Source organism: Geotrypetes seraphini, chromosome 1 (assembly GCF_902459505.1).
Source record: "Geotrypetes seraphini chromosome 1, aGeoSer1.1, whole genome shotgun sequence".
NCBI lineage: Eukaryota > Metazoa > Chordata > Amphibia > Gymnophiona > Dermophiidae > Geotrypetes > Geotrypetes seraphini.
The window spans coordinates 519,072,353-519,092,470 of record NC_047084.1 but is presented as its reverse complement, the minus strand read 5'-3'; the positions used below and the strand labels follow the sequence as shown (position 1 = coordinate 519,092,470).

Sequence of the window (20,118 nt, the reverse complement as noted above, 5' to 3'; positions counted from 1 at the left end):
TTTGCAAAATTTTGTCAATGGCTCCCAAATCTTCAGAAACTTCTTATAATTTCCCTGATGTATAGCCATATTTCGTTCCATCTTAAAAACGTGACATAGAGACTCCCACCAAAAGGTATAGTTCAGTCTATCCCAGTTTCTCCAATTGCTCAAAATAAGCTGTATGGCAACCCCTGTCATAATAAATAGAAGTTTATTATTGTGAGATGATATTTGGCTTTTAGCTCTCATCATAGTGCCAAATAGCACAGTGTCATATGTAGTCATATGTAAGTGCCAGTGGATTTTCCATTACTTTGTTTACCTGATCTCAAATGGATCTCCAAAATTGAAGTATAAAGGGACAATAAAATAATAAATGATCTAATGTACCAGGTTCAAGATGACAGTGCCAACATCTATTAGACTTGGAACTATCTAATTTCTGTAACCGAACTGGAGTCCAAACTGCTCTATGTAACAACAAAAAAACAACAAGTTTGTCTCATAGATGCAGACACCGTAAATCTCTTCCTCCAAGTCCAGATTCGTGAGGATGGGGTTTCCAGTGGGATAGTTGTTTGGCCAAGTCTGGGTTATAAGAACTCCAACCTGGACTATGATTGTCTCATTTAGTTATATCTGTTAGATATTATTATGTTCTGTAATGGGAAAAAATGCTGTATCTGCTTGTATTGTTCTATTATTTGTCAAATAAAACTGTTTTGTGAAAAAAAAAAATAGAATGGTGAATGGATCTGGGAGTCTGATATTGCTATATTGATTGGAACATAGTCCCAGATAAAGTATTTTGCCTAATGGAGTGAGTTCAATAACTTCAACAAGCATTCTAAAGTATGATTTATCCCATCTACTCTAAGGATTAGATTCTCATTTAGATTGAATTTGGAATGTATTAGTAGGAATTTTGTTTTTTCTTTGTTTAGTTTTAAATAATTTGTGTTCCAGAATTAGAGATAAACAATGGAATATCTTCTGATATGTGTCCTGTATTATACAGATGTCTTGAAATAGAACGGTAATATCATCTGCATAGATAAAACCGTAACTTGCCAGATTCAATTTTTTTTCTAAAGATGATAGTAATACATTGAATGATACTGGTGTTAGGGGAAACCCCCATGGGATCTGCTGATGTAGAGTCTGTTGTAAAATACATCGAGGAATAGACTTCTATGTGCCAGTTACATGCAGTGGCAGCATCCATTTCAGAAGCATTAACATCTAAAATAGCAATGGGGTTACTATGGCAGCATAAACTTATATGTGTATGTGCCAGAACATACAAATTTATGTCAGCCATTTGAGAAACACACATCTGAAGTTGAAATCAAGGCTGAGATTCTTTACTAGTATTTCTTTTGGGGGGGAAGGAAAGGTGAAAAGCAGTATAGGATTAAAGGGGAGATCACCTGTACTCCCTCCAGTGGAGCACTGCAAAAAAATGAGTACTTTCTATAATTTACATATTAGCAGAAGCATGTGTAAATCCCCAAATTGATGCTGCCATACTCACTTGTATTTGTGCATTTCTCTTGTGAGATAGGGAATGGACATGCATGCACCTTTTTGCCTTGCTCTAATCCCACCTAAAACATGCACAGATCACACCCCTTTGCTATACCAACATTTTCATGTTTTGGATGAGATTTCTAAAATTGGGATTTCGATGTGTATGCCAGAGCTTCCCAAATGGGATCACAAAACCTAAGTTTGGGGTCATGACCTAGGTTGACTTTCCATAAGTATATCAAAGGGCAGACTTGATGGGCCATTTGTATTATTAAGATTGTATTGATGACTTGATTGTGACCTCTTCGCTGATTGTCCAGCGCTTCTTGCTGTAAACCGCCTTGAACTTCCATGGCTTTGGCAGTATATAAGAATAAAATTATTATTATTATTTTGTACCAGCAACTTTACTTGGCTACAATCATGGGGTCATAGCCACAAAAAGATTGGGAATCATTGGTATATGCAATATACATGACTTGATGCCATTTTCTGCACTTCTAAACCATGAATAATGCTTCTAAATTTAAATACCTTATTACTGAAGAGATAGGTGTTAGACATTACCAAACTGAACATGTAAATTCTGTGGCATAGCATGAGATTAATTACTAATTGTGGGGGTGAGGTTTGGACCCTCCACAGTGAGACTGAGTATTAGAATGTAAACAGAGCTGCAGAATTCCATTTTCTTTATGCTTTCTTTAATAGGAGAAAGGAAGACACTAGTTTCTTGCACAAAGATCATGAATAAGAATGTTAGTGTTGTCGATAACAAGAAGTGCAAAGACTTGATGAAACCTGAACCACAGATTCGAAAATGCAATGAGCAGCCATGTCAGATCAGGTGATGAATCTACTTATATAAAAATTAGATTATTTTTGATTTTTAGGGGGATTCATTGATTGATAAATTTAAAATACACAAAGCAAGAACAGACATGCCTGGAAACAAAGGAATATCAGTTCCGTCAACAAACTTTGTTCCACATAATTAACAGGCCTTTGTCGGGGTTCAATAATATAAGGTATACAATACTCATATACCATATATACTTGAATATAAGCCGATATAACATTTTTCCCCTAAAAAATAAGGGAAAGGGGATGAATTCTAACTTGAATATAAGCCAAGGGTTTATTTTCACATATTGCTCCCCCATGGTGACTAGCACTTCTCTTCCTCTTCCCTGTCCTTCCTTCTCCCACGTATACCGTATATCTCTTCCTCTCCTACCTACCTCCCTTCCGCCGTGGATAACACTTTTCTCTTTCCTCCTCTCCCCCTGTGATTGCTAGCATATTTTTCTTTCCTCCACCTACCTCCTGAAGTGACCAGCATTATTTCTTACCAGTAAGCCTAAATGCCTACACTGACACAGAAATAACTTGAAGCAGGGCTGGTCCAAGGCCTTGAGCATCTGCACATGCTCAAGGCCTGTTGGCTTCCCTTGCGATCCTGAATTTAGGGCTTTTATTGAGCCCACAAATCTCAGTTTATAATCGAGTATGTATGGTATATAAATCACCAGTATCAAAGTTGAAAATTGGTAGCGGTTTCAGAAGGGCGCTCAGCATCAGCAATAAACAGGGTCAACTTTCAGCAGGTGAGGTCACTATTTTAATTTAAGCACTGGCACCAGTGCTGTTGCCTAAATCTCAATCTGGCTAAAATGAAACTTCTTATTTCCCCTGTTATGTTCTCATAATGATGGAAAAGAAGAGAACTATTGTCCCAGTCCCTAAATGGCAGACCTAAACTAAATGGATAATACTGGCATAGTGATCATATTATGCTACTACATATACAGTGCTGAATGTGTACAAATTTAAACATCAGTGCCAGTGCTTAAATAAAAATTGTAACCATACCTGGTAAAAATTGAGCCCTGTTTCTTCCTGATTCAAGGTTTCAAGGTTTATTAAATATTTGATGAATCGCTATATCTTTATACAAAGTGATGTACATAATAATAAAATACAATTGAGTTAAAATACATACAGTATATATAAACAATAGAAATCCAACATGACCAACAACAATTGGGAGGGAAGGGGGGATAAAGTTACATCTATTCAACATGTCCTTCTGAAACCGCCATAAATTTTCAACTTTGGTACTGGTGATTGCATATAGCCTTTATCTTGTACTAAGTTCATATGTATGCATTTGTATTTCATTGAATTTTAATGTTTTTCTTTTGAGTTCGTAAACTGCTTAGTTTTTTAGGTAGGCTAGAAATGTGAAATAAGTAAATAAATAAATATATGCATTTGCTTAGATGGATGATGACAGAATGGACTCCATGTTCAAGGACATGTGGTAAAGGAAACCAGAACAGACAAGTAGCCTGCACCCAGCAACTCAGAAATGGAACATTGATTAGAGCTCGGGAAAAGGACTGCCCTGCTCCAAAGCCCAGCTCTGCACAGCGCTGTGAGGGCCAAGATTGCATGACAGTGTGGGAAGCTGGAGTTTGGTCTGAGGTGCGTAATGTCTGACTTTACTTTATGCACTAACTTCTCTCTGACCATAACCATTGATTTATAAAATGATAATCAATGGTCATATGCTAGTTAAGCACAGAGGGCCTGATTCTATAAACAGCGCCCTAACCACAGATGCCTAGCAACGCCTAACTTAGTTCCGTGTTGAACTAAATTATTTTTAATTGGTTTAAATGGCGTGGTAATTGAACACGCCATTAAAAACTGATTTAAAAACCATTATTTTAATTATCGATTTAGGTTGCGAGTGGACATCTGCCCAGCACCTAGCGACGCCTAAGTCAAGGTCCGATGCCTAATGACACCTTTCAGTAGGCATGATTAGGGGCAAAAAATAGGTGTGGTTGACTTAGGAATCACTAGGTGCTGGGCAGATATCCACATGCAACCTAAATTGATAATTAAAATAATGGTTTCTAAATTGGTTTTTAATGGCGTGGTCAATTACCATTCCATTTAAACCAATTAAAAACAATTTAGTTCAAGGTCCAATGCCTAATGACACCTACTTAAAAAGTAGGCATGATTAGTATGTGTGGTTGACTTAGGCATTGCTAGGCGTTTTGGTTAGGCGCTGGTAAACTACGCGAGGAAAACCTTGTTCTAATATACTGGTATCTACCACAAGTATGCCTAAGTAAGCCTAGGTGCTGCAAGTTATGATTCTATAAAGGACATTTAGTGGTTAATTGATAACCATGCAGAGTAATGCCTACAAGTTAGGCACCATTTATAGAATACAGGCCTAGACTGATTGATATAAACTAATATATAATAGTAATCTGTAATGTTTATGACTCAGAACTATAGTACTATCACTCTTTATGCTCTGAACAAAAAGAGCAAATCTTTCATCAGGTGGATAATAGTATAGGTTTTCTTTAGAGCAGAGGTTCTCAACTCAATCCTTAGAACACACATAGCCAGTCAGGTTTTCAGGATACCTATGATGAATATGCATAGATACATTTGCACAACCATAGTAAGAAATTAATCTGCTCATCAACTAATGCAATGCATCATGGTTTTCTCACCATTAGAAGTACAGTAACACTGTTAAACAAAAACAATTGCACACAACAGTTCAGAAAAAAATACATTAATGTACTTTACAGTATTGTACTACTGCAGTAAGCAATTAGTCTGCTCATTAACCCAAGCAATGCACCGTGGTTTTCTCATTATTAGATGTACAGTAATGCTGTTAAAAGCATTGCATACAGCAGTTCTGAAAAATAAATATGTAGACACGCTGGGACATGCTATTGGGCTTTCTAAAAGGGGGTCTTTAGTGTGGTCACCATTAGGACAAAACGATTCAGCATGCTGCAGCACAGACTGAAAAATGGATATGTATAAAAATATGGCACACAACATTTATGAAAACATTACTTGACAGAAATCAACTTTATACAAATACAGGTATACAGTATTGTACTGTATCACTCAAGTTGTATGAGAAAGATCCAAGTAAAGGCATGCTAAGTCCACTTTTTGTCACAGCTTAGAAAAAGGGAAGTAGGTCTAAATAGCAACACCAATTTTTTTGGACATGGATGTCCCTTCCCTTTCTGAATTTAGAGTTGGAAGTCCCTATCCTAGCTTTATAAAATTGGGACTTAGACATCGAAACAATATGCTGGTTTTCAGATATCTAAAACACAAATGGAGCTTCTAAAATAAGGGCCATAGCCATACACAAATGTAATGGCCCTTTTACTAAAGTTTAACATACACCAATTCTGTTAGCATTCACTAAGCTTTAGTAAGAGAACCCTTTACTTAATTACCACAGGAAGCAATTTTCATTCGGGAAATAAAAATCTTTGAACACTATCCCTGCCTGTCCCCTATTCCTCTTTATACAGGGTAAAAGCATAACTCTGGGGGAAGATTAGAGTGGGCTGGAAGCAAAAAGTTTTCACTTTCAGTCCCCTGTATTTACTGTGAATCAGTGAAGAACGTGAGGTGGATTTTCTATGACAGTGGTTAGCTGTGAATTTTTCAAGTGAAATACAGTAATGAGTTTTTCCTTTCAAAATCAGTTTGCAAGTGTAGAAGGGAAGCTGAAAATTGGCCTAAGTATTAACAAAAACATATGTAACGGGAAGAAAAAAATAATACATTTAAAGCACTTACAGAGAAATTGGTGAGGAAATGAGGGTTGTTCAAGAGATAGGCCCTTGTGCACAACAGGAAACTGCACAATAGCAGCTGTCTCATTGAGAACCCCAGGACTGTTATTGTGAGCTAGAGGAAAGCAGAGAGTTTAAGGCAACACGTGGAATTGGCGAGGAAATGGTGTGTCACTGCCAAGTAAAAATTTGTATGTCTGCTCTGGAGTTTGTGTGTAAAAAAAAAAAAAAGTATGTGTGTAAAACCCCCTAGTGATGATATGATACAATTATATTTCATATTGTCTTTACACAATTCTGTAAATGTAATTTTATAAAGGATATTTCACTTTCTTTTTTCTAGCACAAATATATCTAAGCATTTAAAACATTGTTACTCACTAGACTGTTGCATAGTCAATCTGTTCAGCGTCCTGCTTGGAATATGGCATTCTCAGAAAAGCTAATCACGTTCCTCCTCATCATTGTTGGAGGAAGATATGGCAATAAGGAGAAGCCAACTCTTCCTCCAACAATGACGAGGAGGAACGTGATTGGCTTTTCTCCTGAGAATGCTATATTCCAAGCAGGACGCTGGACAGATTGACTATGCAACAGTCTAGTGAGTAACAATGTTCTTTTTTTTTTTTTTAGTTCAAAAATGTTTTATTAAGTTTCCAAAAACATAATACAAAAGACAACATAAATACATTAGAGAGTATATGGTCCATGTACAGGAAAACAACATTGAAGTCAAGTATCAAGTAGGCATACTATCAAAGTAAAGCAGGAGGTGACAAGAAATATCTCGTCTAAGGAAGTGCAGTTGAGAGGTATCAGATTCTAGCGGCGGAAGAGCTATATGAATTCAATAAGAATATACAATATCAATTCACTCATTCAAACAGTAATGGTGTATGGGAGACCAGACATTCTTATACTTTACTAGGGCATTATTTTTTTCTGCTATAACTCGTTCATATTTACTATGAAGACACAGTGTATTCCACCAAGTATAGTATTCAACATTTTCCAAATGTTTCCAACTAAAAAGAACATTTTGGATTGCTAACGACAGCATGATTGTCAGGAGAGAGCCTTTATGCTTGTCTAGTGGAGCGGTCAAACTATGAGACATTAAAATAAGGGTTCTGAGAGAGAGAGGTTCTGAAATGTCTAAGATAGAGCAAATTGTGCCCCACACTTTGTTCCAGTAGATTCCAAGGTGTTTACAGTTGAATAACATATGTTCTAAAGACCCATCATCATTGTCACAAGACCAGCATTTAGATGGAGTAGATGGATCTATTCGGTGTGATAATTGAGGGGTCCAGACAGCACGGTGTAACAAGAAGAATAATGACTGTAGAACAGAAGCTGATCTTATGGATTTGTGGAATATTTGCCAAATCTTAGGCCAGTCGATGGCATCCGAAGGTAAGTTTAATACATGTTGCCATTTAATTTCAAAAGACAAGGGGTCTTTGTCAGAGGCTGTTTGAATCAACTTATACCATACAGAGGCTTTGTAGTTGAACACAGAGGATTTATCCAAAAGCGTACTTAGGCTCGGTATATCAACTAGGACCTGAAGATCTGGAAGGGCGGCCCGTAGGCAGTGAGTGAGTTGGAGCCATGCATAGTATTGATTGTTGGGGATGTCTCTGGCAGCTACGAGTTCGTGAAAGGACATCCATCCTTTCGCATCAGTTAAGTCCTTGATCGTCTCAATACCCCTCTGCTGCCATATAGGCCAACAAAAAGGTTTAGCTTGGATCAAAAATCTTTGGTTGTTCCAAATCGGTATTAGAGAAGAAGTTTCCCAGCTATGAGGCAGTATGCTATCTAGGGTATGTATAGCGGATTTGTAGGACATAAGTATGTAATCCGCTTTATCTAGGCGAGATAGGTTGTGTCCAGGAAGGTATTTCATGCGTGACACCCCGTACAGGGACGTTTCCAAATCAATCCAGCCAGGTCTATCTGGAGATCTGTTAGCAGCATGACCTTGAGACCAATGTCTAATGAGAAATGCACTGTGGTATTTATAAAAATCTGGAAAATTCACCCCCCCCTCCATCTTCGCTAATTTGAGTTTACATAGAGCAATTCGAGGCTGTCTCTTATTCCAGAGGTATTGCGTGAGAATAGAGTCTAGATTCTTGTAGAAGGAGCGAGGTAAATAGAATGGTAACATGTTCAGAACATAGTTGATTTTGGGAACAATCATCATGCGTATCGATTCCAGCCTGCCCCACCAAGAGAGGTTGAGAGGAGACCATTTAGATGTTGTATGTCGGGCTATGCGTAATAAGTAATCAGAATTGAGTTGTATAGTTTCTTCCAGAGTGGGTCCAAAGTAAACTCCCAAGTATTTCATTGTAGTAGCGGACCATTGGACTCCATATGATTCCACATCTGTCTTGACCTCTGGACAGTTGAGAGGCATAACCAGCGTTTTATTCATGTTTAATTTGTATCCAGACAACGCGGAGTATTGCGTGATTGTTGTGAGTAGGTGCGGAAAGGATGGAGGAGAGATATATAGAAGTATATCATCGGCATATGCCGAGATTTTGATTTCGGCTTCATTGGTTTTGAACCCTTCAATGAGACTATTGGTACGGATGGAGGTGAGCAGAGGTTCCAGCGCCAGATCGAACAGTAGTGGGGACAAGGGGCAGCCTTGTCGGGTACCACGTGTCGGGTGAAATGTGGAAGACAACGTTCCATTTATAAAAGTTCTGGTAGATGGAGATGAGTAAAGGATCTTAATCTTTTTGATGAAGTTCGCTGAGAATCCATACCAGGCTAGGACTCTGAATAGGAAAGCCCACTCCACACGATCAAAGGCCTTCTCTGCGTCCAGCCCCACCGCAATAAGATCTTGATGATGATTACGAGATTGTGCAATGATGTGTGAAAAGGTTCTGGAATTGTCAGAGGAAAACCTCCCAGTGATAAAATCACTCTGCTCCGACTTGACCAAGGAGGTTATTACATTCTGTAACCTGTTAGAAAGGAGTTTGGCATATATCTTCGCATCAACATTTATGAGAGATAAGGGTCTGTAATTCGTTATTGAGCGAGGATTTTTATCAGGTTTCGGGAGGACAATGATGTGAGCTTCAGTGAATGACCCATGCACTTGCCCTGACTCAATGACTGAGTTAAGAAATTGTAGATAATGGGGGTGAAGTACATCCTTAAATTCCTTGTAGAACTCGACTGTTAGACCATCAGGTCCGGGTGCCTTGTGGGAAGCCATGTCTTCAATCACGTGATCAAGTTCTGATACAGTCAAGGGTTCATCCAGTGGTATGTTGTCCTCTTGGGATAGGGTAGGGTGAGGTAAAGTATCCAAAAATTTTGAAGCGATCTCATTATTATCCAATTCTGAAGTGTATAACTTCTCGTAAAATGACTTGAAGGCTTGAGAGATGTCCTGGTTGGTGGTTAAAGTGACCCCATTTTCCAGCTCAATAGCAACTATATTCTTTTTATCTGCTCTCTTCTTTAAATAAGAAGCTAACAAGTGTCCACACTTGTTATTGTCGGCGAAGTATGAGGCTGATTTTGAAACACCGACTTAGCAGCTGATTTACTGAGCATTGAGTTGTATACATAACGAGCCTTAGCTAGTCGAGTGAGAGTGGGGACATCCAACGGATCCTGTTGATGAACTTTTTCCAGATCCGTAATGTCACGTTCCATCTGAAGGGTAGCTTCCGTCTGTGATTTACGTAAACGCGCTGTGTGAGAAATGATGACCCCTCTGATGTATGCTTTGAAAGCATCCCAACAGGTAATCCAGGAGGTATGTTCCGGGGTATTGAAGGAGAAGTATTCCTCAATAGCCTTGCGCACATCAATTTTAAATTGAGGGTCTTGGAGCAAGGAGGCATTAAAGCGCCATTGTCGGTGTGGTAATTGGGGCGTACTACACTGGAGTTGGAGTAAAATGGCTGCATGATCTGATACAGATATGGGTAAAATGTCAACTGCTTTAACAGAGTCGCACAAGGCTCTATCAAGTAGGAAATAATCTATACGAGAGTATGACATATGGGGATTGGAATAGAACGTATAGCCTCTATCAGAGCCATGATTAGTTCTCCAAATGTCCACTAAGTGTAGATCCGTAATCATGTGATGAAGAGCAAACCACGCTTTAGATTTTTTGTATTTGAATTGGGAGTTTCTGTCAATTTCAGGGTTCAAAACCAGGTTAAAGTCGCCTCCCAATAACAGGTGGGAATCAGAGTCCTGTAAAATCGATGAAGAGATTCCATTAAAGAACTCGGGTGAATCTATGTTTGGTCCATATACATTAAACAGAGTTATTTTCCGACCTCCGTGTTCAATCAGAACTCTGACCCATCTGCCCTGGAGATCATGCGAGGAGGCGATAATTTTGATATTTTGATTGTTACGGATTAGAATCAACACCCCACCCTTTTTCTCTATGGCAGGGGAGTAAAATGCAGGCAAAGACCACCCGAATCTGACTTTATCAGAGGCCACACTGTCCAGATGGGTCTCTTGTAGCATAATAATATCAGGTGTTTGTTGTTCAAGGTATAGCAGTATTTTCTTTAGTTTAATCGAGTTATTAAGCCCCTTAGTATTTAAGGATATACATTTAAGGGTCATGTAAGTGTGTATATGGATTTACAGAAAATTGGAGACATACAAGCTTCATGGAGGCAGTAATATAAAATAATTGTAAATATCTGTTGCACAACCTATGGAAAAAAGACAAGTTAATATACTGCAGTGCCTGAGACAGTAAAGGACCAAAATATCTAAGAAATGACCTAAAGTCAAACATTGCGAAACACATGTGCACTGTGAGAGTGAAACAGCAGCTATGAAAGCGAAGCACCCATATGAATGAGACAGTACAATATATGCAGTGGAATAAACAAGAACAACATGATGTAATAAACAGTGAGCAATGAGAGATAAATCAGAACAAGAGACAGAACAATTAATGAACTATTGCAATCAGCAAGATACCATAATACAGACAAGATGGCTCAGAAAACAGCCCCAGTGTAGTGGTTAAACCTGGTGAATGGGGGTAGGAGACTGCAATTCAATAAAAGCTGCTAAATCCTCTGGGTTAGTGTAATCTTTGGTTTGATTGAAGAGAGTGACTCTCATCCTAGCAGGGTATAACATGCCAAATTTAGCGTTGAGCTGCTTTAATTGAGGCCGATATGAGAGCAGTTTCTTTCTCCTTGCAGCCGTGGTTTTGCTCAGGTCAGGCAGGAAAAGAATGGTGGCTCCGTCGTGTTTAATAGGTGCTCTGATTTTAGCACGCTGCATAATGTCTAAGACATGCTGGTAACGGAGAAGTTTAATAACCACCGGTCGAGGGAAGCGGTCATTCGGATTTTTAGCAGAAGGTACTCTGTGTGCCCTTTCAATTTCAAACTCACGTGTGAAGGTAAGGTCCAGCAGTTTTGGAATTAAATCCTCCAGAAATGTGACCAAATTGTTGTCATGTGATCCTTCCTTAAGCCCAAGTAGACGAATATTACAGCGACGTGACCTGTTATTATTATCTTCCAGTTCTGACTCTAGGAAGGCAATTTTCCTTGTATGAGCTTTCAGCTCAGCCATGTGCTGTGATGTGGACTCCATTTTGTCTTCCAGAGTCTGAACTCGGGTCTGGAGCAGTGAAAAGTCAGTAGTCAGGGTAGTTAGCTTTTCATTTATTTCCTCCGTTGCAGCTTTAGTGTCAGAGACTAAATTTTTTAACTCCCGAAGTTCAGCTAGTATCTCTGAAGCACTTCCGGAATCGGGACCCAGCAACGGTACTTTAGAGGGCGACGGGGGGTCCGGTTTGTGACGCTTATTTACCTTTTTGTCTGCCATTTCGCCGAGCAAAAAGTAGCGATTCTGAATGGGGACACCTGGAACTTGCCTGTTCTTAATTTTTAAAGCGGTTCTGAGCGCCGACGCAGCGCTGCAAATTGTGATTTTCCGTTCGGGTGCAGGAGCTCCACGTTCAAGCTGCCATCACACGTGGGCTCAACAGCGCCCCCTCGAGTAACAATGTTTTAAATGCTAAGATATATTTATGTGTTAGAAAAAGTGAAACATCCTTTATAAAATTACATTTACAGAATTGTGTAAAGACAATGTGAAAGTCCAAGAGCCCTGAAGAAACGGCTGATACCCGTGAAATGCTGGCTACAGATGAGACATCATAAATGTCTGATAGCACAGAATTTAAAACTGTTGCTTAATATCCCAGTCCCTATTGAGAAAGCTAAAAGGCACGTAGTCACTCTAAGCGGAAGTTTTTTGAGCCAATGATGTGGGCGGAGGTGGTTTGAGCTTATGCTCTACCAAAAGACCTGAGGCTTTTTCTTCCATTAGAAGTGACTTTTTCAGTTAAAATAAAGTGGTGCACTTCATTATTTATTTAGTTTGATAAAGTTTCATCATTATTTATGTTGTACTTCAAAGCAATGCAGCAGTTGAATGTATTTTGAACTTGTAAAAAAAAAAAAGTATATATTTGGTGTACATCTGAAAATTTCATAGATCTGACCTTCCTGTTGCTAATGTAAGTTAACAATGAATACATCAATTGCCATATATAAGGGACTAAAGAATGCAAAAACCTTGTTAGGAATAGCTGCCATATAAACTGGAACTGTTATTGCTATTAACTTATTAACATATACACAATGATATATGGTTATCTAGTATTGAGGTAAATCCTGATATTCTGGGATTGTTTCAGTGCTCTCTAACATGTGGCAAAGGAGTACGACATCGGACTGTGAAATGTACCAACCCCCGCAAGAAGTGCATTTTGTCCACAAGGCCTAAAGAGATAGAAGACTGTGAAGATTATTCCAAGTGTTATATCTGGAGGATGGGAGACTGGTCTAAGGTGATAAACTCGCATTTGGTTTGTAAAGAATCATATCAATTCCCTGTTAACTGTGCTTTCTGAGGCATAGTGCATGTCTCAAGTATTAAAAGTATTTGTACATCTGATATCACAAAACAATTCTTGCAAGTGTTCCAGTATGCTCAAGTTTAAGGAGAAAAACAGGTACACAGCATTTAGATAGACTTCAGGTAAAATTGCCAGAGTAGAGCCAGGGTGGTCCCAGAACTTATTTGGACAATGACAATATTCAGCCTCCTATCTAGATAACATTGGACAGATTGAAGGTTATCCTAAGTTATTTGGGTGGCAGTCAGAATATTGGCACTATCTGGATAAGTTCCAGCAGTGTCTGCCGTATCCAAATATTCAAAATAAGAACTGACTATGCTGAAAACTAGTGCACAGAGAGTGAGAAAGATTTATAAAGTATGCTCAGAAAAGTGAAACTCTGAAGAGGGGTTGAAAACCCTCTCTTAGGGTAAGAGTTTACCATCCAGTCATTGCATGATCCAAAAAATCACTCTCTGAGAACTAGTGTAAATCATAAAGACTTGTTATTGTCTTGATATTTTTAAACTCAGTCCAGGTTCAAAGGTTCTAAAATATAATAAATCTCGCTGGATTTTTGGTGCACTTATCTTATAAAGATAAACTTGTTCTAGGGGTCTCGGGTCTCAACTTGGCCCCGTTTCGTGGTCTGCTTCAGGAGACCCAAAAAGCAATCTTTAAACACTGTAAGTTGTAATGCATATCCATGGCAATCTTTAAACACTGTAATGCATATCCATGAGATGATCTAAAATACAAAAAATACTATCAAAACATGGCACAGACAATCCCATAGGGCAGCTGTGCTATGAAAAAGTAACATCTTGCTGACTAAAAGGACAGAAGGAAGCACAGAAAACTGTAACATACCGTTTGCAGAAGAAATTCAAATGCTCCAAACAACGAAGAACGCTGCCAATCCCGCCAAATTTAACCCGATGCGGGAGGGGGAGGGAAAACCTCCGTGCAACGACACGATGACGTCATCACGTCGGCTCACGAAGGAAATTACTAATGTAGATAAGCAACTGTAAATAAAATGTATTGAAAATGAAAAAAAATTAAAAATTCATTTTTAATTCATTTTTAATTTATTTTTTAATTTTTTTTTCCCGCATCGGGTTAAATTTGGCGGGATTGGCAGCGTTCTTCGTTGTTTGGAGCATTTGAATTTCTTCTGCAAACGGTATGTTACAGTTTTCTGTTTGTTAGTTAGTATTGGCTAGTCATTGGCTAGTAAATGATGCTGGTTGAGAAAAACTATAGGCCTATTCAAACAGCCAGATAGTTAACTCTTATTAGAAGATGGAATAAATGCAGTTCATCCTTGAATAGAGGGGAGTGGAGAAGTATAGCCTGGTGGTTAGAGCAGTGGGCTGAAATCCAGGAGGGCCTGGTTAAAAATCTTAGTGCAGCTCCTTGTGGTCTTGGGCATGTCCGATGCAAAGTTAAATTGTAATCCCTTCAGGGACAAGGAAATACCTACAGTACCTGAATGTACACCACTTCAATAGCTTTCAGGTGATATATAATAAATTTATTTATTTAGAAAAATTTATAACCCACATCACAGATCAAGACAAGGAAAAAATTGATATAAACAGTTGTTACAATAAAAACCATACAATACAAAACAAATTTTTAAAATACTTTTTCTATCAAAGCTCAAAGCAGTATGCCAATATCACTGCTATCAGGGTACTTCACAGTTGTAGTTTAAGCATCTGTATATCAAAAGCCAGTGAAAATTTAAAAAAAGATTTTGATCACTTCCTAAAAGCAACAATAGAGTCTGTCATTCTCACATCAAGTGAGAAAGCATTCCATTCAAATGGCCTCATAAATTAAATGACTTTGTGTGATTCAGCTAACTCACAGGTGTCAAACTCAAGGCCCACAGGGCAAATCTGGCCCGCCTGGTCGTTTTATGCGGCCCGCGGTCCAATGCCCCCAGTGTTACCTTGTGGCTGGCTCCCTCCTCCTCACAGCCGTAATGTGCACGGAGCGGCATGCAGCGGCTCCTCACATGTCCCATACCTCTTCCAGAAGCATTCCCTCTGACGTTGCAACATCAGAGAGAAGGCTTCCGGTTCAGGTTCAGGATGCATGAAGAGCCGCTGCACACGGCTCCGTGAACACTAACGGCTTTGAGGAGGAGGGAGCCGGCCACAAGGTAACACTGGAGGCATTGGACCGCGGGCCGCATAAAATGGCCAGGTTGGAGCCGGCAGAAGGTTAGACACCTGCCGAAGGGAGGCACAACATGGAGGGAGGGAGATAAAGGTAGGGGGAATTATTTTATTTTCAAGTTAGTGTTTGAATTGTGTCAATTTTGAGCATTTTAATCTGCTGTCTATCTTTTGCACTGCTCAGGAAGAAATATATTTGTTTCTTTTTCTCTGGGGGTTGTACTGCATACAGAGGGTGTTTTTAAAAAATATATTAGTACAGTGGTACCTTGGTTTAAGAGCATAATGCGTTCCAGAAGCATGCTCTTAAACCAAAACACTCGTATATCAAAGCAACTTTCCCCATAGAAGATAATGGAAACTTGAACAATTTGTTCCACGTTCCACCAAGAGAACGAGAGCCAGAAGGCCTTAAGCATGCGCAGATGCTCAAGGCCCAGCCCAGGAAAGAGGCGGGAGCTCGCATTCACCCTTACAACGAGGAGAAGGGGTAAGGACCGTGCTTGGGAGGAAGGGCTGGCGGATGCCGCTTTCAGCACGAGGGTGCTTTGCGGTTCTCGCGGGGGGGTGAGGGGGGTTGCGATGCCGGTTCGGGGGGGTGCAATGCCGGTTAGAGCGGGGGGGGAGGTGCTCTTATACCAGAACATGCTCGGTTTGCGAGGCAAAAGTTTGATGAGTGTTTTGCTCGTCTTGATACGGATATTTCAGGGTGGACGAGGGCAGGAGAGTCGGCAAGGATAGTAAGCGGCTGGTCTTCAGCAGTCGCTTCTTTTCAGTTTGGCAAACCCAATTGGTGTTTCTTCTTCTGCTTAGTGAATCGATGGCTTCCTACTTTTGCATGCCATTTCCTCTCATTTGCATGGGTGGATCGGATCGGGTAGGAGATTGATCGGGCAGCAGTTTAGTGAACCGGGTCGGGGAACAATCTCAAAACCAGTAAAACTGGTTATGCGATCGTTGGGACAGGATCAGAAGGTTTAGTGAATCTAGACCTTTGTGATCTTGAAGAGGTATATGATCACAGAAAACATGATGGTGTGCCAGCTGTCAAGATCTCATATATCACAGTATTTTATATTCACCAAAATACAGGAAGCCAATGCAAAGAACAAAGTATAGGAGTAATACTTGCATAACATATGTAGCCCCTATAAATAGCCACACTACCAAATTTTGTATGTCTTTGACATGCCTTAATCATAACCTGATACAATTCCAGAAATAGAAAATTGTAATAATCCAATCAGACAAAAATCAATGCTTGCAACACTGTTCTAAAATCAGAAAATGTCAAAATCATCTTAAAATTCCTGCATAATCTTAACTGAAAGTAAGAAGCAGAAATCAAACCCTTAAGTTGAGATTTCATTTCATTAATTAATATATGTCTTGGAAATCAACTTAAGAAGATCTTAAACAGTATAAAGGAGTGTAGAGTCAGCTAGAAATGTCCAGCAAAGGTAGGCGCCGGAAATGTAGGCCAGGTTTTTAAGGCCTACATTTCCAGCGCCTACCTTTGACATGAATCGTGCCTCCAGAGGCGTCTAATGCCACTTCCAGCGTTAGCCAAGCCTACAATGGTGTTAAGCACTAGTGCTGCCTGATTCAGGGAAAAAAATTTTTGATTTGGCCTATTGAATCAATTTCTCAATTCGATTCACTTTTCCTGCCCAATTGGGCATTTTTGTTTGGGGGGGTTTCAAATGTCCTGGCAAGTTTATTTTTTAGCCTTTCCATCCACTCCACCCCCCTTTTCCCTCTCCAACCCCATGCTGGTACTGTGATATAAACAAAATGAAAAAGACTTTTCATCTCTCTGTTAGGTCCTAGCTTACGCTCACTGTCTAACACGAGCTCTGGAAGGATACACATTTCAAATCTGTGTATGTTCATTTGTAAACCGTTCTGAGCTATTGGGAGGACGGGATAAAAATCTAAATAAATAAATAAAAAAAAATAAATAAAATAAAATAAATAAATAAATAAATATTCTAATCACAAAATAGAAAATAAAATTATTTTTTTCTACCTTCCACTGCCATATCCAACATTTGTTTCTTTCCCACTATCTACCATCTCTCTCCCTGCCTTGTGCCCTAGGTCTAACCTCTCGATTCCTCTCCATGCAGCATCTTTCCCTTTCTCCCCTCCATTATGATGTGCAACATTTTTCTCTCCCCCTGCCCTCTACCCTATGTCCAACATTTCTCTCTCTCTCTCTCCTCCATGCACATCTCCCTCTCTACCATATGCAGGATTTCTCCCTCTCATCCCTTTCTACCTCTTTTCTCCCTTCCTTTCCTCCACTCCAACAATTCTTCCTCTCTCCCCCTATGTGCATCATCTTTCCTCCACTCTCATCCTCCACCTGGAATGCCCTCCCAGAGGAGATTATGACGGAATCGACCGTCCTAGGCTTCAAGAGCAAACTAGATGCATATCTCCTTAAGAGAGGCATATAAGGATATGGTGGACTATAAATTAAGCCAGGTGTACACCTGGCAGGGCCTCCGCGTGTGCGGATCGCCGGACTTGATGGACCGAAGGTCTGATCCGGAGAAGGCAGTTCTTATGTTCTTATGTTCTTATGTCCACGCCTCTTTGAAAACACTGCTTTCTGACCACAGATATATGTAAATAGGGGATTTTTTAATTAGTTTCAGATTTAAATAGGAATCAATATATGTAAATTTACATGTATAGTGACTTCTAAAATAACCTCCAAAATCTAAGAGAAAATCTGTATTGCCACTCATATTTCTGTCACCACTGCTTCTGGCAAATATAATATGATGTCAGTAAAACTCATAAGTTAGAACAGTGGTCTCAAACTCAAACCCTTTGCAGGGCCACATTTTGGATTTGTAGGTACTTGGAGGGACTCAGAAAAAATACCGTATTTTTTGCTCCATTAGACGTACTTTTTTCCCCAAAAAAGTGGGTGGAAATAATGGTGCGTCTAATGGAGCGAATACCCAAAGCAACTAAACACTCCTGTTAACTTATTTTAATGCTGCCACCCTCCCTTTCTTGCTGGCCCTCTTCCTCCTACCCCCCTCCCCCGTGTGTCCTTTTTTTAAAAAAATTTAACTTCTGGCGCCTCACTCGCTGAGAACGGCGCACAAGGGTTGCTGGCTGCCTGGTCCCCACTGCTTCCGCAGAGAACAGCAGACATGGCTGCCTCCTCTTCTACTGCCTGGTGTGCCGCTATGCCGCGAGAGAGAAGAAGAGGAGGCAGCTGAGTCTGCTGTTCTTGACAGAAGCGGCGGGGACCAGGCAGCCAGCACCTTGTGCACCGCTCTCAGCAAGTGAGGCACCAGAAGTTAATAAAGAAAGGTACACGCGGGGAGGAGGAAGAGGACTGGGGCCTGCCTGCTGCGTGCCGCCTGCCTGGGGAGTGACAAGGGAGAGGCCGGGGCCTGCCTGTTGCCTGCCTGGGGGGTATGGAGGGAGAAGGGAGAGGCTGGGGCCTGCCTGCTGCCTGCCTGGGAGGAAGAGGCCAGAGCTTGCCTGGAGGGAGAGGCCGGAGCTTTCCTGCTGCCTGCCTGGGAGGGAGAGGCCGTGGCCTGCCTGGAGGGAGAGGCCGGGCTCTTCTGCTGCCTGCCTGGGAGGAAGAGGCCTGCCTCCCTACCTACCTACCCACCCTGTCCCTACCTGCCTGCCAGCCACTAGGCCTGCCTGCCCTGTGCCCTGTCCTGACCTACCACTAGACCACCAGAGAGGGGACAGGGGACAGAGCCTGGCAGGGAGGGGGGACAGGGTGCAGAGCTTGGCAAGGAGTGTGGAGTTGGGTGCAGAGCCTGGCAGGGCGACTTTGGTTCAGAATGGGTTTTTTCTTGTTTTCCTCCTCTAAATTTAGGTTGCGTCTTATGGTCAGGTGCGTCTAATGGAGCAAAAAAATATGGTAGTTAATGTCTTATTAAAGAAATGACAATTTTGCATGAGGTAAAACTCTTTATAGTTTATAAATCTTTCCTTTTGGCTAAGTCTTAATAATAATATTGTAATTTATAGTTAAAGAGACATATGATCAAGAAACTATTTTACTTTTGTGATTATGGCAAACTTACCGAGGACCTCAAAATAGTACCTGGCGGGCCACATGTGGCCCCCAAGCCGCGAGTTTGAGACCACTGAGTTAGAATGAGTCAGAACTGGGATGGTGGACAATGTTCAATAGCCTATTTACCTGGGTGAATGTATTTGGAAACTGTCCTCTTTATCGCTGTGGCATTTTGATAGTATTTTTCTGGGAGGGGCAGTTTAGCTATGATCATTATTGGTAAGTTTAACAAATTATGGGAAGGGGCAACACCAGGGGCCGGAAAGTTCATTGAGGGGTTTGCAAGGCTGAAGGTTTGCCTAAGATACCCAATAATCCTTGCAGTGGTCTTGATTGAATCCATTTTTTCATTTCAAAATTTTATTTGTTTGATGTGAGGGAATAAATTATGAAGTCTGATATTCAAAGATTTCATGTTATGACTGCTGGGATTGAGCAGTATATTTTACATGTGTTTATGTTTGTCCATCTATCTGTCTGTTTTTTATCTGCGTTTTCTCCTGAATTCTCTGAATACACTTTCAGTGCCTACTTGAAAATGCAGTCATTGCTGCCACCTGCTGTACATTTCTCGGAATATCATTTTACATTTGATTTCCTTCACATAGCTTTTGAAAACTGATGTTGAAGCTATAGATCGCTATTTTATGATATTGAGGGAGTCATTCTATGTATAAATTCTACTTGTTTTGGGTGAGGAGTTTTGGGATACAGGACTATTTTATTCTGGTTAGGATGGTGGAGGGAATTTATTACTCTTTGTTCTCA

General features: G+C 40.3%; 1 protein-coding gene across 2 annotated transcripts in view; it reads left to right on the top strand.

Moving 5' to 3' along the window:
* ADAMTS19 (ADAM metallopeptidase with thrombospondin type 1 motif 19) overlaps positions 1–20,118 on the top strand; it is a 192,852-nt gene that overhangs the window by 160,434 nt on the left and 12,300 nt on the right. For both annotated transcript variants that reach the window (XM_033928967.1, XM_033928966.1), the window contains exons 15-17: positions 2,224–2,359; positions 3,795–3,999; positions 12,895–13,047. In XM_033928967.1, coding sequence (XP_033784858.1) covers positions 2,224–2,359; positions 3,795–3,999; positions 12,895–13,047 — 494 coding nt within the window. The remainder of the gene's footprint in view (positions 1–2,223; positions 2,360–3,794; positions 4,000–12,894; positions 13,048–20,118) is intronic.